Raw genomic sequence first — 27,310 nt, forward strand, 5'->3', positions numbered from 1 at the left:
AGTGTTACATGCTTTTTCTACTTGATTAAAAAAAATTTTATGGAAATGTTTATATTTGAATCTCAGGGGGAACTTAACCACCATTTAGAGTTGAGTCCATAAGAAAATATTCTGTGAGCTATATATATATTGCAGACAAACATTTCTGTGTTCTTAGCCTGGTGCTGGGGGCTTAGAGGAAGAAGTTAATGAAGTTTACAGAGGTGGCCCAGGGGAGTTGGTAAAAGGGTGGCTTTGGAACCAGGCAGCCTAGATTTGCTTGTTCGCCTCCTAGCTAGGTGACCTTAGGCAAATTGCTTAATTTTTCTGCCTTCAGTATTTATTTTTTTATTTTTTTACATTTCTTATAGTTCCAGAAGTTTAGCTTTTGGATTAAGACAAAGATGGGAAGCTCATAATATAACAGATAAAGGAAATAAATTATGGTGCAAGATTATCTTTGGTTGCAACATGTGATTATTTATTCTTCTCGTTTATTTTATCCCTAAATTGCCTATGTTTCCTAAGGCAGACTCTAATTTTTATTAACTTTTAAACTTTTGGTATTAACAAATAGCAGCAAAAACAAAACATAGAAATTACTGGTTGTCTTACAAAGTGTGGGGATTTTAGAAGCTATTATATATCACAACTTGAACTGAGGGTAATAATAATGAGAGCTCATTTTATTTTTATGACAAATCACCTTGTGATGTAAACTTTGTTTAAATGTTGGAAAGTTGTACACTTGGTTGTTTAATGTTGATGGTTTTTGAAAAGGATATCTAGTGTTCTTTTTATTATATTTGAGTCTAATATTTTTTAAAGTTGTGATTATGATTACTTTTTGACATCATGGGAAGCTAGCAGGAGATGAATCCCTGGTGTCACAGTTGGAACTCTGAACATTTTCTCCCCATGGATATATTGTTGTAGATTTGGATTTGGTGGTATGATTTTAATTACTGTCTGAAGAGCTTAACCACTAAGTTAACAAGAGTAGGTCATTTAGCCAGAAATCATTTCATAAGAAAATGTTCTGGGGGCTTCCCTGGTGGCACAGTGGTTAAGAATCTGCCTGTCAGTGCAGGGGACACAGGTTCGGGCCTTGGTCCGGGAAGATCCCACATGCCGTGGAGCAACTAAGCCCGTGTGCCACAACTACTGAGCCTGTGCTCCGGAGCCCACGAGCCACAACTACTGAAGCCCGCGCCTAGAGCTCATGCAACAAGAGAAGCCACTGCAGTGAGAAGCCTGCGCACTGTGATGAAGAGTAGCCCCCACTCTCTGCAACTAGAGAAAGCCCGTGCACAGCAATGAAGACACAACACAGCCAAAAATAAATAAATAGATAAGTAAATGTTCTGTAAAACATATATTTAATCTGAGATGGAAAAACTACATTTAAAAGTTGACTGCCGCAGCTCAATATCAAAAAAACAAACAACCCAGTCCAAAAATGGGCAGAAGAACTAAATAGACATTTCTCCAAAGAAGATATACAGACTGCCAGCAAACACATGAAAGGATGCTCAGCATCACTAATCGTTAGAGAAATGCAAATCAAAACTACAATGAGGTATCACCTCACACCAGTCAGAATGGCTATCATCAAAAAATCTACAAACAATAAATGTTGGAGAGGGTGTGGAGAAAAGGGAACTCTCTTGCACTGTTGGTGGGAATGTACATTGATACAGCCACTATGGAGAACAGTATGGAGGTTCCTTAAAAAACTAAAAATAGAACTACCATATGACCCAGCAATCCCACTACTGGGCATATACCCTGAGAAAACCATAATTCAAAAAGAGTCATGTACTACAGTGTTCATTGCAGCTCTATTTACAGTAGCCAGGAGATGGGAGCAAGCTAAGTGTCCGTCGACAGATGAATGGATAAAGAAGATGTGGCACATATATACAATGGAATATTACTCAGCTATAAAAAGAAATGAAATTGAGTAATTTGTAGTGAGGTGGATGGACCTAGAGTCTGTCATACAGAGTGAAGTCAGTCAGAAAGAGAAAAATACTGTATGCTAAGGCATATATATGGAATCTAAAAAAAAAAAAGTTCTGAAGAACCTAGGGGCAGGACAGGAATAAAGATGCAGATGTAGAGAATGGACTTGAGGAAACGGGGAAGGGGAAGGGTAAGCTGGGACGAAGTGAGAGAGTGGTACGGACATATATACACTACCAAATGTAAAGTAGCTAGCTAGTGGGAAGCCCCAGATAGCACAGGGAGATCAGCTCAATGGTGCTTTGTGTCCACCTAGAGGGGTGGGATAGGGAGGGTGGGAGGGAGACGCAAGAGGGAGGAGATATGGGGACATATGTATATGTATAGCTGATTCACTTTGTTATACAGCAGAAACTAACACACCACTGTAAAGCAAATATACTCCAATAAAGATGTTAAAAAAAAAAAGTTGACTGCCTATAATATGACCAAAATACTAAGACTTTTAAAATTTTTTTCACAGGTCTTTGCTTGCCACATTTAGCGGTAATTGTTTTGCTATTTCAGTATTTAATATGAATGACAGAAAACTCAATCTTGGTGGAGAACCACTATGTATGATAAAACAAACTTTTTGTTGCAAAAATCTCTTGAGAGTTTATTGGAAATAAGGGATGTCCTCCCATCCTTAGGATATTAGTTCAGTGGCTCATTCATTAGTGGTCATTTGAGCTTGGCAGTCAGTTGAACAGACATATGACCAATATTTTCCTGTTCTTTGTGATCAGCCTTTTTCTTTTTATGTCTGTGCATTAGTATTGGGGCGCCTAGCTCTCTTAGCTACCCAGTTTCTCAAATTTCAGAAGAAATTTTCATGATTCCATATAACAGAATGCTAAAATAAAGTATCCAGTTTGTAAGTATTCGAACTCTGGTGTCATTGTGGTCCCTGTTTGCCAATCCCCCTACCCCATCCCTTTTTACTTTCCTAATGAGCATTTCTCTATTTAATGAGGGCAGTGAGTGATTTGGTACTTAGATTTTGAAGACATGGATTTATAGCTGGTTGGCAACATTTCTTCCAAGAAATGTTACATCTGATTATTTTTTTTGATTATCTTTTTAAAACACAACTTTGAGATATAATTCATATACCATACAGTTCACCAATTTAATGGGTACAATTTAGTGATTTTTAGTATTTTCACAGTTGTGCAGTCATTACTACTGTCAATTTTTGAACATTTTCATCACCCCCAAAAGAAACCCCATACCCTTTAGCAGCCGTTCCACATTTCCCTCCCAACTTCTCCAGCACTAGGCAGCCACTAATATTCTTTCTGGACATTTCATACAAATGGAATCATACAGTATGTAGTCTTTATGACTGGTAGCTTTCATATAGCATCGTGTGTTTAAGGTTCATCCATATTATACCATGTATCAGGACTTCATTTCTTTTTATTGTCAAATTATAATTCCATTGCATGGGTATACTACATTTTATTTGTACATTTGTCAGTTAATATAAATTTGGGTTGTTTCTAACTTTTGGCTGTTAGGAATCATGCTGCTATGAATATTTGTACAAGTTTTTTACAAGTGGACGTATGGATGTATACCTAGGAGTGGAATTGCTAGGTCATTTGGTAATTGCCAAAGTATTTTCCAAAATGGCTGTACCATTTTACATTCTTACCAGGAGAGTGTAAGGATTCTAGTTTTTTGACATCCTTGCCAATACTATCTTTTTTATTATAGCTATTCTAGTAGTGTGAAGTGGTATCTCATTATGGTTTTGATTTGCATTTCCCTGATAGCTAGTGATGCTGAGTGTCTTTTCATGTGCTTAGTGGCCATTTGTACATTTTCTTTAAAGAAATGTCTATTCAGATCCTTTGCCCATTTAAAAACTGTTGTCTTTTTATTACTGAGATAAAGTTTTTTTATATACATTCTAGATACAGGTCACTTATCAAATATATGTGAAAATTTTCTCCAATTTTGTAGGTTGTCTTTTTATTTTCTTGATGGTATACTTTATAGCAGGAAAGTTTTAAATTTTGTTGAAGTCCAATTATCTGTTTTTTTCTTCTGTTGCTTGTGCTTTTGGTGTTATATCTAAGAAGACATTGTCTAACCCAAGGTCATGAAGATTTACTCCTGTGTTTTCTTCTAAGAGTTTTATAATTTTAGTGCATATATTTTGGGCTTTGATTCATTCTGAGTTAATTTTTGTATATGGTCAGAGATGTCAGTTCTCTAAAGTTACTTAACTTTTAAAATCTTTCTTAAGGATTTATTATAGATGTAGGACACTTTGCTACTATCTTAATGTTCAGTTCTTTACCCTGTTGGTTTAAGAAGTTATTTGTTCAGGTTTCTAGCCACTGCTCTATCTTTAGACATATTGTCTTTTTTTTGTCTGGCTTTCATGTAATTCACGTAGCTCAAAAATGGTGCCACATAATAAATATGCAGTTTGGAATTGTAGGACCCCTTTACTTTAGTGATATCTCATGGCATTTGCTAATTCTTTTGCCAGTGGACTATTTTCTGTTATTTTGGTTAGATGGTTAATGTGGATCCAGTGGCATAATTTGAAAAACAGGCCAAGCATATTCTCAGTCTTTATCACCATTATATTTAAACTGTAGTATTTGCCAGTTTGATCAGGTCTTTATAGTTACTTAAAGTTTTTGTGTAATTGCTGTATTAGAGATTAAACAGTTTCAAATTCAGTTGTCTTTAAGAGGTTATTATCATTGAAAATGGAACAAGAGTACATTATTTAGACAAAAATTTATGGAGCACTGAAAGTGAATCAGACACTGTGATAGTCACTAGGAATACAGAGATGAAGAAGTCCCTGATGTTAAGAATCCTCACTTGAGTTGGGAGACATAATGTGTGATTAAGTGCTTTGAAGGAGAAAGAATTGGTCGGTATTGTAGCCTCAGTTCCCCTGAATGCAGAGTCTGAGGCAGAAAGCTTAGGTGTTGTTATAGTTTGCCTCCCTCATTTTATAGATGGGAAGATTCAGACACAGAGGTTAATAGTTCCAAGTTTAGTCAGGAATTACAGAACTTGGATGAAAACTATTCCATGAATGGCTTTAATAAGGATAGAGGATTTCTTAAAGCAACTGCTCAGAGTGCTGTTGGCAATATAAAATAGAGCATATATATACACAATATAATATAGAATAGAAAGCACCAGATCTCTTAATTTCATTTTCACTGTGGGCTAAGAAACTAGAGTTTCTTGCTTTCTATATTATTTAAGTCCCTTCCCTAGATCATTAATTATCTGGATGAAATTTTCACCATATTATATTATGTTCAGAAATTATGTTTTGTTTCCAAAGAATTCTTCCTTGAGAATGTAGAGGGGCTAGATAGGGAAATAATTTTTTTTTTGGCACTTAATGCTGGTGTTAACCTGGACAAAAATTGCAATTTAAGGTGTGGTTTGTTAACTTTTAAGTTGCACTTATGAGGTAAATCTGCTTGGGTGTGTTTGCTTCAGTTGTTCCTAATTTACTAAGGAGAGATCTGGTCCATGAAAAATTAGTTTTGAGTCTCTCAGGTTTGAGTTAAGATTGTCATGACTTGCAGTGACAATGAATATTAATTTTTCAACATCATGATTTATTGAATAATTCCTAGTGATTATTAAGCACTCTTTATTATAGAAGTTTTGCTAAATGTTGTTTTAGAGTCTTGCGGAGATTTTTAATGGCTTCTTGTAGTAGTTCCCCCTCCCCCCTTGAAATTCTCAGTGTGTTTTAAATTCATATGATTACAATAGCTTTGAGCAGTATAGAGTAGGAAAAAAATTTTACTCTCTGAAGGTAGTACCTCTCATAGTCCCTAGTTTGGGACTTTTCTCGTTTAATCAAGTTGCCTAGTCTAGTGTGTAATATTGATTGGATTAAGCAGAGCTATTGAGTATTTTAATTAAGTTTTGTGGAGCAATGCAGTGTTTAATTCAGCCTTTTTCTTTTGAAGACATATTGTTTGAAACATAAATTTGTATTCTTTATCAGATTTTCTTCTAAAAACCTGGTCTTTAGAGTCACATTTGAAATTGAATCTTGACCATGTCACTTGTTAACTATATGACTAGGCAAATTACTTAAATATCTCTGAGCTAGTATTCTCAGCAGTGAAAGAAAGGATATAGAATCTAAGTCATAGGGGTGATCTGAGGACTACATGAGATAATTAAAAAATCTAGTATTGTGCTAAACTAGATGAATTCTTTCTCCTTCAGTCTGTCTTGGCTTTAGCTGTCTTCAATTTCCCATAGGTTTCCTTGATAGAATTGTAAATATTCATTTTTTTTTCTGAATTTTAAAAAATATTTAAATTATTGTCTTCTGGTATCGTGAAAAAGTGTGAGGAAAGTGAAAAAGTATGGTGAAAGTCTGCTACCGTGTTGTATAAGAACGTTGGCTTGGAAAACTTCTGATAGGTCTCTTGTCATCTTTTGTATTTTGAAAAACTTCGAGGGAATTTAGCTTTAAGTCTGAGTTTGTTTTCCTTTTTGTAACATACTGAATTTGCCCAAATGGATGAAAGTGAAATTATTAGCCATTCTTGAGTAAATTATAATGACTAGATCAGCACTGTTGAATGCAAATATTTGTGCCACATGTAATTTAAAATTTTGCAGTAGCCATATGGAAAAAAATCAGGTGATGGGCTTCCCTGGTGGCACAGTGGTTGAGAGTCCGCCTGCCGATGCAGGGGACGCGGGTTCGTGCCCTGGTCCGGGAGGATCCCACATGCCGCGGAGAGGCTGGGCCCGTGAGCCATGGCCGCTGGGCCTGCACGTCCGGAGCCTGTGCTCCACAACGGGAGGGGCCACAGCAGTGAGAGGCCCGCGTACCGCAGAAAAAAAAAAAAAAAAAAAAATCAGGTGAAATTAATTTTAATAATATATTTAACCCCGTATATACAAAATATCTTTCAACACATAATCAACATAACAGTTATTGATATTTTACATTGTTTTGTGCTTTGAAGTCAAAAACATGGTATGTTTTATGCTTTCAGCACATTTCAATTTGGACTAGATATATTTCAAGAGCTACATGTGGCTAGTGGCCACTACGTTATATAGCAAAGGTCTACGTGAGTAAAATATAATATTACAGCGGTAGTGGGCTTTAGCTGTATTTGATAAAAATGTCAGTGGTTATCACTGGTTTAAAGCTTGTCTTCGTGCCTTAGCAGTCATTTATGTGGATGGTAAGAATTTACCCATCTTTGCAATCTCTATCCCAATAAATGATTTTACCAGTTATTCATCGTCCATTCCCAAAGATTCGTAAATTTTCATAGGCCCAAAATATGCTCTTCGATTATTGAGAGCAGAAACCAAACTTAATATATGTTCTCTTCACATTCATCAAATCTGTAGGTGTGACATGAGATTGTATTTTGAGAAGCTCATCCTGGATCACTGTGAAGAATACGTTGGGGAAGGGGTCAGAAGATTGGGGGGAACAGTAAGAAGGCCATTGCAGTTTACATATGAAAAAAACTGGCAACTAATGGGAGGGAGTGTGGGTTGGGAGTTGGAGAAGTGGAAAGAAAGAAGGGGGCTGATAGTAGCTTGAGAGTGATTGAAGGAATGCTTTTGGTTTTCTTTGCTTGTGTGCATTTTAAAGATGATTGAGACTTGAAATGTAGATGTGAGGCATCCTGTTGAGAGGAAGCAGATGAACATATGAGAGAAAAGGGTAACTGATAGGGTGATCCTGAGAAAAGATGGGAAGAGATGAAACGTATATAAAGAGAAGTTTGTTGTTGTTGTTTTTAAAATAGGTTTTGTCAAGTTGGCTTAAACTTTAGAACTGTGGGGAATATCTATCACTACGAAAAATAAAGGATAAATTAGAGTTGTACTCCTCCCTCTCTTTTAAATTGGAAGGGAGAGAAGGTGAAATTAGAGTTAAATTAAGAAGTGATAGAGAACAGACTTGTGGTTGCAAAGGGGGAGGGGGTTGGGAGAGGGATGGAGTGGGAGGTTGGGATTAGCAGATGTAAGCTATTATATATGGAATGGATAAAAAACAAGGTCCTACTGTATAGCACAGAGAACTATATTCAGTATCCTATGCTAAATCATAATGGAAAAGAATATTAAAAAAAGAATATATATGTGTGTAACTAGATCACTTTGTACAGAAATTGACACATTGTAAATCAACTATACTTGAGTAAAAAAAAGTGATTGAGCAGCAGTTTTGGATCAGTAAGTATGTTTGCGATCAGTGTGTATACTAGGCATCAGAAAATATTTATACTTATTAAAATCTTTCTCACCCAGAAGATTTTATTTAAATGTAGTTAATGGCAATAAACTGTTTTTCCATAAAGTTTTAATGGAATACAAAATGGCAAAGAACATTGGTTCCACCTGTTCTGGTTTTAAGGCATGGAGATGCACTCAGGTTACCTCAGGTGATGAAGGTCTGTTTGTTTTGGATTCTTGGGGAGGGAAGGAAGCCCAACACAGTGGATCTCTGCAGCTGTGATGAAACAGTTTCTGAGAGCTAACAAGGTGTTTACTCAATCCATAGCCCCTGCCCTTTACCTCCCTCCTGCCAAGCCGTGGAAACCATTTTCAGGTGAAATCAATATTTATAAAACATAAAAATTGAGCTTCACTGATTCAAGTGAAGGTTAGGGGGCTGATCTCTGCCAGCATTTTTCCCCTCTTCTGCCCCTCTGACACTTCCTCCTCCTTTTCCCTTCTTCCTGAGGCCCTTCTGAGGATCTATAGGAACATGTGAAAACTCCTCTAACACCAGTCATTCCTCATCAACTAGAAGAGCAGTAACTCCCTTGGCCCTCTTTTTGCTTTGGTGACTCACTGGCAACTCTAGTAAATGCCATTCCCCTCAGGTGCTGAACCTACTGCCGCTTTTCTGGTCACGTTCTTATGACTTAGCTTCTATTTGTCTTTTTTTATACCATGAACTAGTGTCATCTGCTGCTGCTGCTACTGATTATAGTACAATCTTTATGTCTCTTATTCAAATAGGCTCTAATTGGATTGATTAGTTATTATCCAATATAGAGTCACTTCTGTTGGGGTCTGCTAGGCTCCCTCATGTCCAGTTCTAAAAATGGCTGCCGTTGGCACAGAGGCCCATTCTTCATCCTTTCACATGTAGCTAAGCTATTGGGGTCACATGACACAAGGCTAGGTGGAGAACTCTGATTGCTTTCCTCAGAAGGTGGCTGTGGTTGTTTTTTGGCCTATTCATTACATAGGATGCTCTGTACATTCTTGATACCTCAATCAAAAATGGACAGCTTTTTCTGTTTGATCTTATTTTGTTGGTAATAATGATAACAGCCTTAGCTATCACACAAGTGTTTTCCATGTGCAGGAACTGTATTAAGCATTTTACATGTAGTAGCTCATGAGCTATGTGATGCATTTTACTGATGAAAAAACGGAGTCACGTTGAAATGTGAAGTGCCTGTTCAATGTTTACAGCTTTTCATTAGTGGGATGGGGAGGGTTGAATACAGGCAGTCACCTTTCCAAACAATAAAAGACTTGTAGTCTATAGCATAACATTTCAGAGCTGCAACTGACCAGGGCAGTCATCTATCATATTTCTCCTATTTTACATATGAGACAATTGAGAGTTTAGGTGACTTGCTTAAGGTTGCAGAGGCTAGTCATTTCCAGCGAACCCAGAGTTTCTAATTCCTAGACCTAGTCCTCTTTTCTGCTTTAGAACGAGTACCTAAGACACAAAGTTTTGAATGTTAATGTTGAAACCCAAACCTATTAAGTGTTAGCAGATACAGTAAGTGGATACATAATGTACGGTTGTACACAGTCATCCATGTAGGCTTTTTTGTTTTTAGCCTACTGTTTAGCTTGAGGGTGATATATATATATACAGAGAAGAGACTGGAGTTATTCACAAGAAATATTTATTGAGGAAACCATTATTATTATTTTTGGCTGAGCCAGGTGGCATGCAGGATCTTAGTTCCCTGCAGAAACTATTATTGAATTAATGTCCTCATGTCTAGCAGAAGGTGAAAGTACTTTCTTGCCAGGTTGGAATCTTCCTGTGGTTATATGTGGCAGTGATTGAGAAAGTCCCACATATAAAGCATGATGGAGGAAATCAATTGAAATACAGTGAAGGTGCACAGCCCTGGAGGGTTTGGTAAGGAAACTTGGATTAAAGATAGAAAAGAGCTAATTATGCTAGATGTAAAATATTTACTTATTCTCTTCTTTGAAAAAACATTTATTTCTTTAATGCATCTTGATTTTTAATGAAACATGACCATGGAGTTAAGTTGCTTACTAAAGGGTTAGCAGAATAGCCCCGGCTTGACTAAATGACATAACTTTATGGATAGTCAGGTCCAAAAAGGATATTTAAACTCTAAAGAATGTCTTGATTCTTGAAAGTTAGTAAAATACAGAAGTCTAGTACATTCCTCTAAGTCAATAAAATAAGACCAGGTCAGAATGCTTTCCTTGGTAGAAATGCAAATTCTCAGCCACCATCCTGCACATCAAGGTATGTTCAGAGTGGGCCTCAGCAGTTTGGGTTTTAACAAGCCCTCCAGGTGATTCCAGTGCTTGTGAAGTTTGAGAACCACTGTCATAGAAGCAACCAACTTAACAGTTAAAACAATTTCATTTGGTTGTGTTGGAGAGGAAGTGAGATTTTCCTGCTAAAGTTTTAGAATCAATAAGCAACGAGCTCAACCTGTGTCTTCTCTGGATAAAGTTATGATTGTGGTAAACTGTTTTTTGTATATCTGATGGAAAGAGTATATATAGGCATTAGAAGTCCTGGCTTCGTAGTTTATCTCAGATATATGCTACTTAACCTTGAGGAAGTTTCTTTTTTAAGGCCATAGCTTCTTTTTCTGAAAAATGGGACAATACCATCCACCAGGGAGGATCATAGAAAGGCTTGGAAATAATGTAAATAAGTGCTCAATACTTAATAGGCATTGAAAGATCATTCATTATTACTTAAATCATCAGCTTTGTTGGTTTTCTCCCAGTTTAGAAACTATAGCTCCCTCAACACTGTTTACATTTATTAAAAACTAATTTGAAATGTTAATTATGTGATAATTCAGAGATATCAGTTCTTTATCTTCCTAAATCATTCTTTTTTCTTTTTAGTGAGTGAGGTTTTTTTTTTTTTAATTAATTAATTTATTTTTGGCTGTGTTGGGTCTTCGTTTCTGTGCAAGGGCTTTCTCTAGTTGCGGCGAGCGGGGGCCACTCTTCATTGCGGTGCGCGGGCCTCTCACTGTCGCGGCCTCTCTTGTTGTGGAGCACAGGCTCCATACGCGCAGGCTCAGTAGTTGTGGCTCATGGGCCCAGTTGCTCCACGGCATGTGGGATCTTCCCAGACGAGGGATCGAACCCGTGTCCCCTGTATTGGCAGGCAGATTCTCAACCACTGCGCCACCAGGGAAGCCCCCTAAATCATTCTTGGCTAGATCATTCTTGGCATATAGTCTACTGCTTGGTCACCTAATACTATGTTAGGGGAAATTCCAGACCGACTAGAATTGAACTCAGTTTACTTGAGACAGTGATTTTGGCAAACTGCCAGTTAACTTTCAGCCTGGATTAAACTTTTCTAGAATCTAAAAGGAAACAAGATCATTTAAATTATTGTAGTCACAAGTAGAAAATTGGAAGAATGATTTCATTTTAGGCCTCTTTAGAACTAAGTTGTACCTTATGTAGGATTAGAGAAAAAAAGAATTTAATGTGAATTTGAATTTTAGGACACTTGATAATTGGATATGTGTATTTGTAGTATGAAAGTTGGAACTCATTGTACTTAAGTAGCATTGAGAGAATGACATTGATTGCATGACTGTTGGCTAAGCAGGATCCATCTTTCCGACCCTACATTTTGCCTCCCCCCTTTTTTCTTTTTGAATTAATTTTCTTCTGTAATTGTGGAAAACATTTTCATGGTTCCAAAGGAAAAACTATAAAAGACGGTACATTCAGAGAAGTCTAGCTTCCAAGTTTATGCTGTCTGCTCACTGTTCTCTTCCTCTCCCTATAGGCAATCATTTTTGTTTGTTTTTGGTTTATTCTTTTTAAAAAATAAAAACACATTCATTTTTATCTTCCTTTGTGGATAAAAGGCAACATTATATTTACACTATTCTGCACTTTACTTTTTCACTATTCCATAGCATGTAGATCTTACACCACTTTACAACTGCATAATACTCAGTTGCATAGGACTTTGTCATATAGATGTATTTGTATTGTCATATGTATGTATTTGAAAATATTCATGTTTCTATTTTCTTAATTTTCCCCCTGATGCATACATTCCCTCTTGATAATCTTCCTACTCATTTTTGAATAAACTGGGGAGGGTAACCCTGAGAGGAGGTAGAGTGATTTTTTTGCCCCCTTCCCATTTTATTGTTGAGCAGGCCTAAAGACTTTTTCATCTCTGCTGTACTTTTAATTTATACTTACCAATTGCTTATTGCCAAGTTCGAGGCTCTTTATATAGTAGCTTGTTGTTTTTTAATATTAACTAATTAATTTTTGGCTGTGTTGGGTCTTTGTTGCTGCACGTGGGCTTTCACTAGTGGGAACCGGTGTTACTCTTCGTTGCGGTGCGCAGCCTTCTCATTGTGGTGGCTTCTTTTGTTGTGGAGCACGGACTCTAGGCACGTGGGCTTCAGTAGTTGTGGCCTGCAGGCTCAGTAGTTGTGGCTCGTGGGCTCTAGAGTGCAGGCTCAGTATTTGTGGCGCACGGGCTTAGTTACTCCATGGCATGTGGGATCTTCCCGGACCAGGGCTCAAACCCATGTCCCCTGCATTGGCAGGCAGATTCTTAACCACTGCGCCACCAGGGAAGCCCAGTAGCTTGATTTGTTTGGTTAAGGGAAAGGACTGGCAAGGTGTGAGGGTGGTTATAAGAGAGTTGATAAGGCTGGAAAGGTAGGCAGGGGCTAGTTGGAAACTTAGTATCTCATTTTGAGGAATGTATATTTTATAGTTGAGTCTCTAAAAATCTGAAATGGATAATGAGCAGAGGAGAGGGATTGGAGGAGGGGAGTGGCAAGATTAGCTTCACATTTTTGAAAGGTAACTTTGATGACTGTGTTGAGGAAGATGGATTGGACAATGTACAGTGCAGACAAGGGAGCAATGGTCCCCAGACCAGCAGCATCACCTGGGAACTTGTTAGAAGTACAGATTCTCAGGTCCCACCCCGGACCTACTGAATCAGAAACTCTGGGAGTGGGGTGCAGCAATCTGTGTTTTATTTGATTCTGGTGAATGTGAAAGTTTGCGACTAGGGATGTGAAGGCTGATGAGGCTGTGTATTATGGTTTGCAAATGGCTTTCACATTAATTATGTAGTTGATTTTGTTGAGATGGTCATTATATTTGTGTCTTACTTTCACAGTCAAGAGAAATAGAATAACTAGGATTTTGTGATTTAGTTACTTATATGAAAGCCTAGTACTAAGATTTGAAAAGCTGGGATAATGTGGTAATATATTATACGTGGAAGAGGGAGACAGTCTAGGATCATGTGGAACAATAAATACAGTCATGGGGAAGTACTGTAGTAGAATAAAACAAATAAGAGGTGCTTAATCTTGAATGCTCTAGATGTTGCCTGTACATGACATTGATTTGTATCGTGGTACTTAAATCTGCAGTGGGGAAAACTGAAGATATTATTTTTTAAAAAAGGGGAACGTGCACTCTTTGTGGAGCCCAGAGGAAAGGATGGGTTTACTCAAGATTTGCTGAGATGCCCTGTGCAATCGGTTCCACACAGCTGTTATGAGGTGGTCTATTTTCATTCTTTAAATAATAGCTAGCAGCTGATTTGCATTTAACCCAGTTTTCATTTGTTTTTCTTTGAGAGTGTGAGGGCTGTGGGTTTAAATTTCAACTTTCTGGAAGTGGGACTGAGTAAATCTGATAATCTTCTTTATTTTCCTCTGTTAGCTTTGCTGGGTGACCAAAAGGACAGATAAAGCAAATGCTTTGTAAATATCATAATTGTATCTTAAAGGATAAGTAATCTTTTTTTTCTCCTTTGAATTTTATTCCAGGACCCATCAGTTACACAAGTGACAAGAAATGTCCCACCAGGACTTGATGAATACAATCCATTTTCGGATTCTAGAACAGTAAGACTATTCTTAATTGGACTACTTTAAAATATTAAAATGGAAATTAAGTAGGATTTATATTTCAATTATGGTTTCTTTTTAGTTGATTGGTTAAACTTATATAAAATAAGCTGTTAGTGTTTTATTTAGAATTTAGCAAGTTTATTAAAACAGGAAGGAATATTCCTATTAATTGAAAATTACCATGATAGTTCTACAAATTAAATTGCTAATAACCCCTCTAATATGTTAAAATTACTACAGTTCTTTAAACAGGAGAGGTTTTTTGGTATACATGTTAGTTTCATGGTAATACAGGGTGATGTTTTCTTACAAAGAGAGATGTTCGTCTGGAACTGTACCATGAATATTTGTATGATTGTCATTTGAATTAGGTGATTCTGAATAGGACTAGCTTTCTACTCTGGTAGACTAGAACCTGTGGAACCTGGCCTAGGAGCATATTCTTCTCAAAATGTAGTCTTGGTTTATAAAATGAAGGAGTATGGAAAAAACCCTTAAAGAACAGGGTTCTCTACCCTGAATGCATATTAGAAGCACCTGGAGAACTTTATTACTGTATCTGTTAGGGCTCTAATCTCTCACAGGGCACTTTCGTTTTTTGTTTTTGCTTTAGCACTTTCGATGATTTTTTTGTGAGCCAGTTTTGAGGACTACTGAAGGTAGGTTCTGTTGAGAATTCTCCCTCAAAATTTCTCTGGCAAATAACGTCGTCTCCTGTATTTGAGTTTTTAGCTCAAATATCACACTCACGAGGCCCCTCATTTTGAACACAGTTGGCTCTTGAACTGTTAGTCATCCTCTTAAAGATATTAAAGTTCTTCAGTTACGTGCTTGGATTTACATGTCATTATAAGGATCCTTACTTGATCATCTCTTCCTGATGCATGTTTTTCATAGTCTAGAAAATAATTCTAGAAGATCGTGTAGGCTTTTGCTTGGAAATTTCTTCAAAATGTATTAACTTTTCAGTTTTAAGAAGAGCTTTGTACAAAGTAAAAGCACTAAAATAAGAGTGAACTTTAAAATTTCACTTTATTTCAAAGCCCTCATTTATTTTAACAGCCTCTGTTTATGTGTAGCAGCTGCAACCCAGGCTGGGATCATCAAGTGTTCTTTGAGCATGTCAGTTTCAGATTGAACCCTGTGAAATGACCAATAAGTTGACCAGTTTTGACATGTAAAGATGGCAGTGTCGTATGGGTCAACCTTATAGTGAACTGTGAAAATGTATGAGATTGCAACTTGGTAGGAGTTGAAAGGGAGAAAAAGAAAAGCCCGGTGTATTTTATTCCACTATATGTAGTTTGATAATTTCTGGGGGGGTGGAGATGGGAACAAGACTGTTAAATTGTTGGTAAGGAATAAAGGGAGGTTTTTATATAATTTTTTGGAAGATTTTACTAGCAAAAAATGTTTCACCTTTTTACAGTAGCAGCTTTAGATTATTCTTTTTAGAAGTAGTAATGTTCTTCAACAAGTTGTCTACTCTGTGCCGTGTGCTTTACCTGTATTATCTTATCGAATTCTTATAACAGCGTTCAAAATGGATATTTTTTGTTTCCTTTTACCGATAAAGAATCTTAGACACAAGTCATCCAGCTAGTAAGTGGCAGAACTGGTTTATGTAACTCATCATTTTTCTGTAAAGCTTTTGCCTTTTCCATTTTGTTAGTGCTGTCTTTAGAGACAGATGCCTAAGAAATAGAAGATAATGTCCCGGTCTATGGAAAATTTCTCACGTAATTGGGATTTTAAAAAATTACACGAATTAGATATATCCAGGAAGGATAAAACAAAAATGTAAATTATGGTTCTAAATATTGAGACTTTACAGTCAAGGAAAGGTTTTCTGAAAGAGAGTAGGTAGGCAATAATGAAAAGCCAGCTTACAACGAAACACTTCTCTTAGATTTGATGAGTAAGATAGTGTCAGAACCAGGAAAAATATTGTTACAAGAGCACTTAGGCATTTTCCACCGAACTTTTTACATGATGGAAAATACAGATGCAATAATTTAAAAATTCAAAATTCTTTTGTTTCATATATGTATGATTTTAGAAATTTGTCCCACCACTCCCCCCCCCCCACTGGGTTTTGCAGCTGTGACTATTTTCTAAGAGCAGACGTACTTGGATAATTGATGTAAGTGATATGTCAGAACTCAGTCCAGATACTATTTTAGTTGATTGTTGTTATCCATATTTTTCTTAGAAAAGTATTTGTGAAAATGAAGCTTCTAGGTTGTTGCAGAAGGGTGTGGTGAGCTACTTGAGGTCAAGTAGGAAGATCCTTCAGCAGAATGAGCATATAACCTTAAGATTTTAGAAAGTTCCTGTCTTTTTAAGTTTTTTATTAGGTTTCCTTTTATATTTAGTTTTCTGTTTGAATGGAAACTTTAAGGAAAGTAACAATTAAATATTTAAATAATTTTAATAATTTACATATTAATTCATTCTGTATTATAAATTCAGAGAAAGGAATCCTCATAAAACACCACGTAGTTTAGACTTAGTCTGTTGGCAGTATACTGGAAGGCTATTCAGTCGAAGTGTGGTGGTCTGAATTGAGATGTGCTATAAAATGGAGGGTAGTCTTTGGTTATGAAATAATTTTTTTCTGTTTGAACTCAAAATGCATTTTACCACTGGAATTATGTTGAGCTTGGTGGGTAGCTTCCCTGGCCTGCCCTCTAAGGCTTAATGCATAAATTACTAGAAGAATTAGCTCATCCTTGAGAACTGTTATGTATTTAGGGGGAATATTTTCCTTTTAAATTAGGCAACAGTTTAAAATGCCTACTGCAGCTTGATTCTCACTAGTTTCAGCCACTGGTGATGGCATTCACGGCTTCAGACAGGATGTCTTCTGGCGGGTGTTGAAGTACAGGGATAGGGAGACCTATGTGTGTGTGGGGTAGTGTGGTGCTGTTGATAAAATCCTTAGTGATGTTTCTCAGGGCCTAGTTTACTGTCATATTTTTTTTCTTCAGGAATAGGTTGCTTGGTTCCTTTTCTGTTCTGCTAGTTGTTGACATATATGATTTCTGTCATATAAAGCAGCAAGATCTGCAGAAGAACCAAGAGAAGAAAATTCCAAGTACTGGCATGCTCAAGTGGTCATTTCTGACCATAAAGGACATAGATAAATGATTTATGTAAGTAAGAACTGCCTCTGACTAAGTTAATTCAGGACATGGAATAGACTTAGAGTCATAAGACCTGGATTCTAATCTAGGCCTTGCCACTAATTAGTTGGTACCTTTAGACAAGCCATCTAACGTCTCTGGGCATCTTTTTTTTTTTTTTTTTTTTCTCTTCAATGTGTAACAGTGGAGGCAGAGAGGAAGATGTTGAGATAAATAATTTCTGATGTCAGCTTTTGTTTTGAAAATGGATAAAACTTTAACTCCAGGCACTGACTGGATAGTACGTGGTAGCTTGCCTATTTTTAATACCACAAAAGCAATTTCTGTACTGTAATATCTGTCTTTCTTTTCCCTTGGCACGCATTTCTTTTTTTCTTTCTCCTTTGCTTCTTGTCTGTCTTGGAGCTCATTATCTGTCCCTTCCGAAACCAGTCTTCTTTGTTTCTTGTCTTATTTTAATGATAACTATTGCCTTCTGTTCTTCTAGTGTCATTGGCTGGAAGTACCTGAGTCGTCTTTGGCTCAAACAGCTTCTTTCCCTACATCTAATCAGTAGCCACGTCCTGTCATTTATACCTCCAGGAGATATTACCTGTCTGTCCTTTTCATTCCTACTAAACTGTCCTAATTCAGGTACTCATGTGAGATAATACAATGACCTGTCTACTTACCTGTCTCCAGTTTCTCTTCTTCAAATCAGTTTTTTGCACTATGACTAGAATTATTTTTTTTAAGGCAAAGTTCAGATTAGGTCTTTTCTCCTTAGAAACGTGTGCATTGATGATGCATTGTCTACATAGTAGTGTGCCATGTGGAGCCTCCATGATTTGACTTAAGACTATCTTTTTTTATTTTTAATTTTTTATAGACTTTATTTTTTAGAGCAGTTTGAGGTTTACAGAAAAATTGAGCAGAAAGTAGAGAGTCTCCATAGACTTCTTCCCCAGAGTATCTGTTTAATCTTATCCTCTAAGGTGCCATTTGCTCCAGCTAAAGTCATCTACTTTCTAGCCCACAACCCCATTGAGACCACCTCCCTTAGGGCATTTATTGGTCATTGAATGGAGTAAAGAGACACTGTGTGTGGTCATAATGCCTGGCTTCCCTCCTTTAATGGGCCAAGGTGAACCTCTCATACTAGGTATATTCATTTTCTATTGCTGTGTAACAAATTACTAAAAATTTAGCAGCTTGAAAAAGCACACATTTATTATTTTATCATTTCTGTAGGTCAGGGGTTCAGGCACAGCTTAACTGGGTCATTTGTTCAGGGTTTCACAAGGTTGTGATCAAGCTGTGATCTGGGCTGTATTCTCATCCAGAGGCTTGACTGGGGAAAATCTGTTTCCAAGCTCATTCAGGTTGTTGCCAGAATTAATACCCTTGTGATTGTATGACTGGGGGCCCCAGCTTTTGGCCAGCTTTCCGCTGGAGGCCACCTTCAGGTCATCGATGCTGTCTACAGTTCCTAGAGGCTGCATGGTTTCTTGCCACACAGGCTTCAACATCATGACCACTTATTTCAGAGAGTCTGCAGAGAGTCTCTCACACTTTGCTACTAAGATGGAGTCCCTATATTACATAATGTAATCAAGGGAATGATATCCCATCACTGTTACTGAATTCTGTCGATTAGAAGCATGTCATAGGTCCTGCATACACTCAAGGAGAGGGTATTATATTAAGACGTGAACACCAGGAGGGTAGAATCATTGAGGTTCACCTTAGGGTTTGTATGCCATGCTGGGAATAAGATGGCACATTGGGGTTAGGACTGTATAACTTCAAATCTCTTCATGCCCATTTAAAAGGACCAAAGTGGAGCCTGCAGAACACTTAGCCCTCCCTACCCGCAACACTTGACTGCCCTAAGTTTATCAGAACTAATCTCATTATGCCTTTGACTCCTGTTTATGTCATTCTCTACGAGAAGCCCCAGACTCCTCCTCATCTCCTGGATTTTAATCCTCATGATGCACTGCACGTTTCTTAGTCTGAACCCTTCTATTTCCTTAATTCCTGAAACTTGTGCTTTCTGGAAGTCAGAGTCCAACTTCATCAAAATCCCCTCTATCTTTATCTTTTTCTCTGAATGTTTTATCCTTTGCTCTGTGGAAACTGGCCTTTCTGTGAGGACACTGCTTCCCCTGTAACCTTCTCCAAAACTAGCTGCTTTTTCTCTCACAGTTCTCAGACAACTGGGCATAAAATTGCGGTAGGTATTGTCTTTGTTTCTAGCTGCTTCTAGATGGTTTTCCTCCTTCCTGTCTAAAAGAAATCCCATGTCATCATTTGAATCTCATGTCATCAGATTATAATTGGGTCCCAGGTCTCATTGTGGCTGTCATCTACTGATCTCTGAATTACTACACCTTATTTCTCTTTGTTTTCATTTCTTAATTTTAGTTCTTGGTTCACTATTACTCTTTCCAACACTATTCCTGTTTTCTAATTTTTAAAAACATCTTTTCCCTACTCTATTATCCCCATCCACCATTATGTATTTCTTTTTTTTGGCCGCACTGTACGGCTTGCTGGATCTCAGTTCCCTGACCAGGGATTGAAGCTGGGCCATGGCAGTGAAAGGCCGGAATCCTAACCACTAGGTCACCAGGGAACTCCTCCTGAATGTCATAATTTTTTTTTTTTTTGGCCACACCACGCAGCATGCGGAATCCTAATTCTCCGACCAGAGGTTGAACCCATGTCCCCTGCAGTGGAAGCGTGGAGTTTTAACCACTGGACTGCCAAGGAAGTCCCCACTGTCCTATTTTGAATTCTTAGTGGTGATCTTTCCAACATCCCGCCTGTCAGTGCCTTAACCTCATCTCTTCCATTGATTTTTGCATTCCATGTTATCTCAAGTCACTCACTCCCGCTTCTTGTATCTTTTCGGTTACTCTTCTAGTTCCTCAATTTCAGCACATCTTTCAGTTCCACCAGGACCTCTGGTTTGTTGATCCTACTATGTCACTGCCCTTTATCTACATCTTACTGTCTTCTCTCAGCCTAAATTCCACATCCAGTTGTCATAATCACTCTCCATGTACTCTCAACTCCCTTGCCTTCCCCCCTCCCCCTTACTTTGACATAAGTCTTTTGGCTAGAAGCCAATCCCTGGTTAAAGACAACTCTGTATACTCTCTGCCCTTACCTTGCAGCTAAATATGGAGAAACACATGTAAACATACTGAATGGCCTCATTTTTAGTTCATAACCAGCTCTAAGTTGTACTGAATGTCCTAGTTATTTAATTGTCCACTCTCTTCTTCTCTCTCCTCACCTTTCTTTTTTCTCTCCTCATCTTTAAAATCTGTCCTCCTATCCTCATTCTCAGTTGATGACCTTACTTCCTATTTCACTGAGAAAATTGAAGCAACCAGTAGAGAACATCCACAGACTTCCACTGTCACGTCTACCTACCTACCAGCGTTTATACCCATGTGTTCTGTTTTCCTGCCTTTTACTTATAGATGAACTGTTTGTGCTTCTATCTAAAGCCATTCCCTCTATTTGTGCAGTAGATTCCATGTACTTTCACTTAAGAACTTTGCTGAATTGCTCCTCTCCAACATCACTAGTTTTATCACTTTCTACTGGATCATTCACATCATCATAAAAACATGTTTGCTTCTATGTTAGGAAAAAAAAAATCACAAAAATTTATTATTCATTTAACAGCTTTATTAGGTAATTAAGATACCACACACCCATTTAAAGTGTACAATTAAATGTTTTTAGTGTAGTAATAGAGTTGTACAACCATTACCACATTCTAGTTTTAGAATATTTTTGTATCTTCTACCCCTGAAAGAAACCCTGCATCCTTTATCAGTTACTTCACATTCCCCCCTCCCTCTCCAGCCATAGGCAAGTATATTTACTTTCTGTCTCTACAGATTTGCCTACTCTGGACATTTCATATAAATGGAATCGTAAAGTGTGTGGTCTTGTGCAACTGGTCCTTTTACTTAGCATAATGTTTTCAAGGTTCAACTGTGTTGTGGCATATATCAGTACTTCATTCCTTTTTATGGCTTTTTATACCACATTTTATTTATGCATTCATCAGTTGATGGGCAGTTACATGGTTTCCAACTTTTGGCTGCTCTGAACCTTTATGTACTAGTTTTTGTGTGGACATGTGTTTTCATTTCTCTTGGATATATACATAGGAGTGGAATGGTAGGGTCATATGGTAATAATATGTTTAACTTTTTGAGGAACTACCAGGCTGTTTAACAAAGTGGCTGCAGCAGTGTAGAAGGGTTCCAATATCTTCACATCCTTGCCAAATTTGTTATTGTCTGACTTTTTGCTTACAGCCGTCTTAGCGGATGTGTAGTGATCTGTCCTTGTTGGTTTTGGTTTGCATTTCCCTGATGGTTAATGATGTTGAACATTTTTTTTTCATGTGCTTATTGGCCATTCGTATGTTATCTTTGGAGAAGTGTCCAGATTCTTGGCTCATTTTAAAATTGGATTTTCTTTTTGATATTGAATACGTGATATTAGATACAGGTCGCTTGTGAAATAAGTGATTTGCAGATACAGTTGACCCTTGGACAACGCAGGTTTGAACAATGGGAGTCCACATACATGTGAATTCCTTTCACTAAATACATAGTACAGTACTGCACAATCAGTGGTTAATTGAATCCCCGATGCAGAACCTCGGATATGTAGGGCTGGCTCTAAAGTTATACGTGGATTTCCAGCTGTGTGGAGGATCAGTGCCTTACCCTTGCATTGTTCAAGTATTTTCTCCGATTCTGTGGAGTGTCTTTTCACTTTCCTGATAGAGTTATTTGACACACAGAAGTTTTAAATTTTGGTGTCACATTTGTCTGTTTTTTCTTTGGTTGCTTCTGTTTTTGGTGTCATATGTAAGAAGCCATTGCCTAACTGAAGGTCATAAAGATTTACTCCAAAGTTTTCTTCTAAGAGTTGTATAAGTTTCAGTGCTTACATTTAGGTTTATGATCCATTTTGAATTAATTTTCATGAATGGTATGAGATAGGTTTCCAGCTTCTTTCTTTTGCATGTAGATATCCACTTGTTCTAGCACCATTTTTTGAAAAGACTCCTCTTCCGCGTTGGATTATTTTGGCACTCTTGATGAAAATCAATTGATGGTTAATGTAAGGGCGTATTTTGGGACTCTAAATTCCACTCTGTTGATCTGTGTCTATGCCTATGCCAGTCTCACACTGTCCTGATTACTGTAACTTTGTAACAAAACTTTATGTTAACCTTGTTTCCCTTTCGAGTCTAATTCTCACATCTCTGTCATTGAAAAACTTTCTCTGCTCCCAGTTGCTGCAGAACTCCTCTGAAGAGCTTTCTACTTCTCTTTCCCCTCAGCCCGTTCTCCTAAAAGATATTTCAGTAAGTCTTTTGCTCCCAACACTCCACCAAAACACACTCTTCAAGGTAGCCAATGACTTCCACGTTGCTAAATCCAGTGGTAAAACTGCAGTCTTACTCCATCTATCAGCACTGACAGTTGATCACTATCTCATTCTTAGAAAACTTTTTTCATGTGGCTTTCAGAGCACTTAAGTTTTTCCTTCTCCGTCTCCTTTGCTGATTTCTCTCCTTTCCCTGCCCCTTCAGCCCCAGTATTGGAGTGTGCCAGGAGTTAGGCTTTGCTTCTCTTCTCTATCCATGGCCACTCAAATGGTTATTTCATCCAGTCTTACAGCTTTAAATATCATCTACGTGCTGATGACTCCCAAATTTACATCTCCAGCACAGAACTCTGCTCTCAACACCACACTCATGTATTCAGCTGCCTGCTAGATATGTCTACCTTGGATGTCTTAGAAACTGCAAATTCAGCTTGTCCAGTACTGAACTGAGCCCCCTCCTTAGAAACCTGCCCGTTTTCAATCTTTCTTATTTCTATCCTGTTAGTTGTTTAGGCCAAAACCTTGGTGGTATTTCATTATTTCCATTTCCTTACACATCACATTTCTGTCAGGGAATCCTGTTGGCTCTCCCTTACAGATACGTACATATCTGATGCCTTATCTCCATAGCCACCACTTGGCTTGAGCTGCCATCATCCCTTGCCTGGATTACTACAGCGGTGGTTTCTTACTACTCTCTCTCTTTCCACCTTTAATCTATTTTCAGCTCAGTAGCCAGAGTGATACCTTGAAAAAAAAAGTTGATCATTTCAGTCTCCTGCTTAGAACTCTTCACTAGCTTTTGATTTTTTTCCACAGTAAAACCAAGAGTCCTTAAAATAGCGTATAATCTGGTCTCTAATATCTCTCACTCTTATCTCCTCACTCTTTCTTTGTGTATTCTTTCCCAGCGCCCTGGTCTTCCTTAGGCCAGGCATTCTCCTGACTTTGTATTGGCTGTTCCTTCTGCCTTCAATGGTCTTCCCCCAGATAGCTGCAAAGCTGACTTCTTCACTTCCGTAAAGTTTTTGCTGAAATATTTGCTTTCTTAACCACCTTTGTAAAATTATCCCTACTCAGCTTATACTCACGACCTGTTTACCGTTTTGTTCCATAAAATTTACTGCCTTCTAAGATACTCTATAATGTATTTATTATATGTATTGTTTATCTTCCATTGCTAGATTGTAAGCTCCGTGAGAGTAGGGATGTTTGCCTGCTGTGTTCATTAATGTCTCCCAAGTGTCTGTAATTGTTTGTGGCACATTGCAGTTGATCAATGAATGTTTGAATGTATGAATAAGTATGTCTGGCTGCACCTCTCTTCCTTCATGTGCCTTTCTCTATTTGCGAACGCCCATTCTTGGATAGCCCTTCTTTCCTCCTATTACTTACCTCCTCCCCCAGTTACTCTAATCTTTAAAAGCCTTGTTCTGAAATGGTCATCTATTCAGATAAAATTATTTCTACTTGTCCTGATTCTGACATTAGTATGTTTAATTTTCACCACCCTTAATAACAAGGGAATCTGTGTTAGGCAGAGCCAAAATCAGTTCTGTCTGCTCTGTCAGAGACTGATAAGGTCAGTGGAAGCTGCAAAAAGTTTAAGGTTTCTTTTGGCAGTCTCTCGATGAGGTGAAAGAATAGACAGTGGTTTGTAGAAACTGTAAACTTTGTTGCCTCAGAGGGGAGTTCTCAAATTTCAGGGTGTATAAGAATCACCCTGGAGAGCTTACTTAAAATGTGACCATCTTGAAAATGCAAACCCCTTCTCTTCAACCCCTGAGTTTTTGAATCAGTATGTCCACAGTGGGGCGTAGAGTTTGCATTTTCAGTAAGCACCAGGGCTTTCTGCTGCAGGAGATCTAGGAACACGTTAATTGCTTTAGACCTGGGTATACTTAGAAACATTATGGGTTCACAGATGGAAGAGAAAGAGCCGGAAAAAGCAAGGAGAAATTTTCTTGAATAGGTGTTTCGAGTATGGAAGAAAACCAGGAAGGAGAACATATTTGTTGTATACATGAGAAAGACAACGTGTGGCCCTCTCATTCCTCGAAGGGCTATTATATGCTCGTTTATTTAATAATGAAACACCTTTGGAACTTCCAATGCAGAGAGCTCACTATATAACAGAAAAGTCTCTCCGTAGTTGTATTTCTTTGATTGTTATAATGTTCTTAATTCTATTGAGTGAAAATATATCTTACTATAATTTTTAATCTGTTGATCCTGGTTGAGTTCTCCAAAGCCACACAGATAGGCAAACGTAGTAATGTAATTTGTGTTAAAATATAAATAATTATAACCATGTAAAGTATAACTTTTATAGAGATTTAAGAAATGTAGTCTATTCCTAACTTGTGAAATTTCATCCGCCATGGGAGAAGGACGTACAGCCTTGCTCTGGCCAGAGCTCTGCCCCCGAGGTCACTCTCCTATTCTCCTGGCTTCTCTAAAGTTTTTTCTCTGTCTCCATCTTTGCACCTTCTGTACTTTTCTCAATACTTTAAGTTTTTCCCAGGGGCTTCCATAGCAGTGACAGACACAGTTTCAGGATTGTCAGGAGAAGAGCCTGTCTTACTCTAGTACATCTAGGTGCACTAGAGTACTCTTTTTTTTCTACAGATAGGTTGACCTTCCTTCTGTGTCTGCAGTTTTGATGAGTGTAAAATGAAGATGATATACTCAGGAGTGTCCAGTGAGGCAGAAAGATACCACTTCTTACATCTCAAATATTTCTTCTGGTACTAAAGTACAAGTTCCTTTAGTGAGGGTCTGTTGGTAGTAACTCTTTGAATATTTATAAATATTTATTATTTCACCTTAGTTCTCAAAAGCTAATTTCACTGGATTTAGAGGTCGGCATTGACAGTTAGTTTCTCTCATCAGTTTGGCACATTCTACTTGGGATCCCACTGTTGCTGTAGAGAAAATAGCTCTCAGTCTTACTGGCATTCCTTTGTATAGGTATTGTGTCTTTCTTTTTTTTTTCCTTCTTTTTCTTCCAGTTTTATTGAGATATAATTGACATACACCACTGTATAAATTTAAGGTGTACAGTATAATTTGACTTACGGGAATTCCCTGGTGGTTCAGTGGTTAGAACACTGCACTTCCAGTGTAGGGGGCACAGGTTCAATCCCTGGTCAGGGAACTTAGATCCCGCGTGCGGTGTGGCCAAAAAAAAAAAAAAAAAAAATTGACTTACATCATGCATCAATTAGCACATCAAGTTTAGTGAATATTCATCTCATATAGATACATAATGAAAGAAATAGAAAAAATTTTTTCCTTGTGATGAGAACTCTTAGGATTTACTCTCAACAACTTTCATATATAGCATGACAGCAGTGTTAATTATATTCATCATGTTGTGCATAACAGCCCTAGTGCTTATTTATCTTACAGCTGGGAGTTTGTGCCTTTCGACTACTTTGATCCAATTCCCTGTCCCCCACCCCCTGCCTCTGGTAACCACAAACTTGATCTCTTTTTCTGTGTGTTTGTTTTTGAAGTATAATTGACCTACAACACTATTTTAGTTCCTGTTATGCAACATAGTGGTTCAGTATTAAATGATCACCACAGTAAGTCTAGTTACCATCTGTCACCACGTAAAGATATTACATAGTTATTGATTATATTCCCACACTGTACATTTCATACCCTGACTCATATATTTTGTAGCTGGAAGTTTGGACCTCTTAATCTCCCTGACCTTTTTCTGTTTTCCCCCCTCCCCCCTCCCCTCTGGCAACTTGCTGTTCTCTGTATTCATGAGTCTGTTTCTATTTTATTATGTTTGTTCATTTGTTTTGTTCTTTAGATTCCACATATAAATGAACTCATACTGTATTTGTCTTCCTCTGTCTGACTCACTTCACTTAGCATGCCAGCCTCTAGGTCCATCCATATCACAAATGGCTAGATTTCATTCTTTTTTATGGCTGAGAAATATTTGATTCTATATATGTACTGCATCTTCTCTATCCATTCGTCTGTTGATGGTTCTGGGCCTTCTGGTGGTCTGGGCTGTGTCCCATGGCAGCTGGCCTACTGGTGGGCAGGGCCAGGTCCTGGCACTAATAAGCTAGAGAGAAGATTCCAGAATGGTGCTTGCCAGCACCAGTGTCCTCGTGACAGAATGAACTCCCCAAAACGGCTGCCACCAGCATCTATTGATATGTCCCCAGAGTGAGACCCAGCTGCCTCCTCCCCCTCTTGGGAGGCTCTTCAAGAAGTAAGTGGGTCGACCCAGTCTCCTTTCAATGACTGCTTTTGCCCTGGGTCTCAGAGCAGGTGACATTTCGTGTGAGCCCTTTGAGAGAGGGGTCTCCGTTTCCTACAGTGCTCTGCCTCTCCTGAAAGCAAGCCCTGTTGGCCTTCAAAGCCAGATGTTCTAGGGGGCTCGTCCTCCCTGTGCAGGACTCCCAGGGTGGGGAGCCTGAGGTGGGGCTTGGACACCTCACTCCTTGCGGAGAACCTCTGCGTTGTGATTATCCTCCCGTTTGTGGGTTGCCTGCACAGGGGTGTGGGTCTTGACTATACTGCGAATCCGCCCCTGCTCCATGTCTTGCTGTGCCTCCTTCT

General features: G+C 38.1%; 1 protein-coding gene across 2 annotated transcripts in view; it reads left to right on the forward strand.

Moving 5' to 3' along the window:
• SCAMP1 (secretory carrier membrane protein 1) overlaps positions 1-27,310 on the forward strand; it is a 100,076-nt gene that overhangs the window by 9,773 nt on the left and 62,993 nt on the right. Inside the window, exon 2 of one of the 2 annotated variants that reach the window (XM_067731065.1) lies at positions 14,076-14,153. The exons of the other annotated variant lie outside the window; for it this stretch is intronic. Coding sequence (XP_067587166.1) covers positions 14,076-14,153 — 78 coding nt within the window. The remainder of the gene's footprint in view (positions 1-14,075; positions 14,154-27,310) is intronic. 2 annotated transcript variants of the gene reach the window in all.

The sequence above is a fragment of the Pseudorca crassidens genome, chromosome 3, assembly GCF_039906515.1.
Source record: "Pseudorca crassidens isolate mPseCra1 chromosome 3, mPseCra1.hap1, whole genome shotgun sequence".
NCBI classification, from domain to species: domain Eukaryota; kingdom Metazoa; phylum Chordata; class Mammalia; order Artiodactyla; family Delphinidae; genus Pseudorca; species Pseudorca crassidens.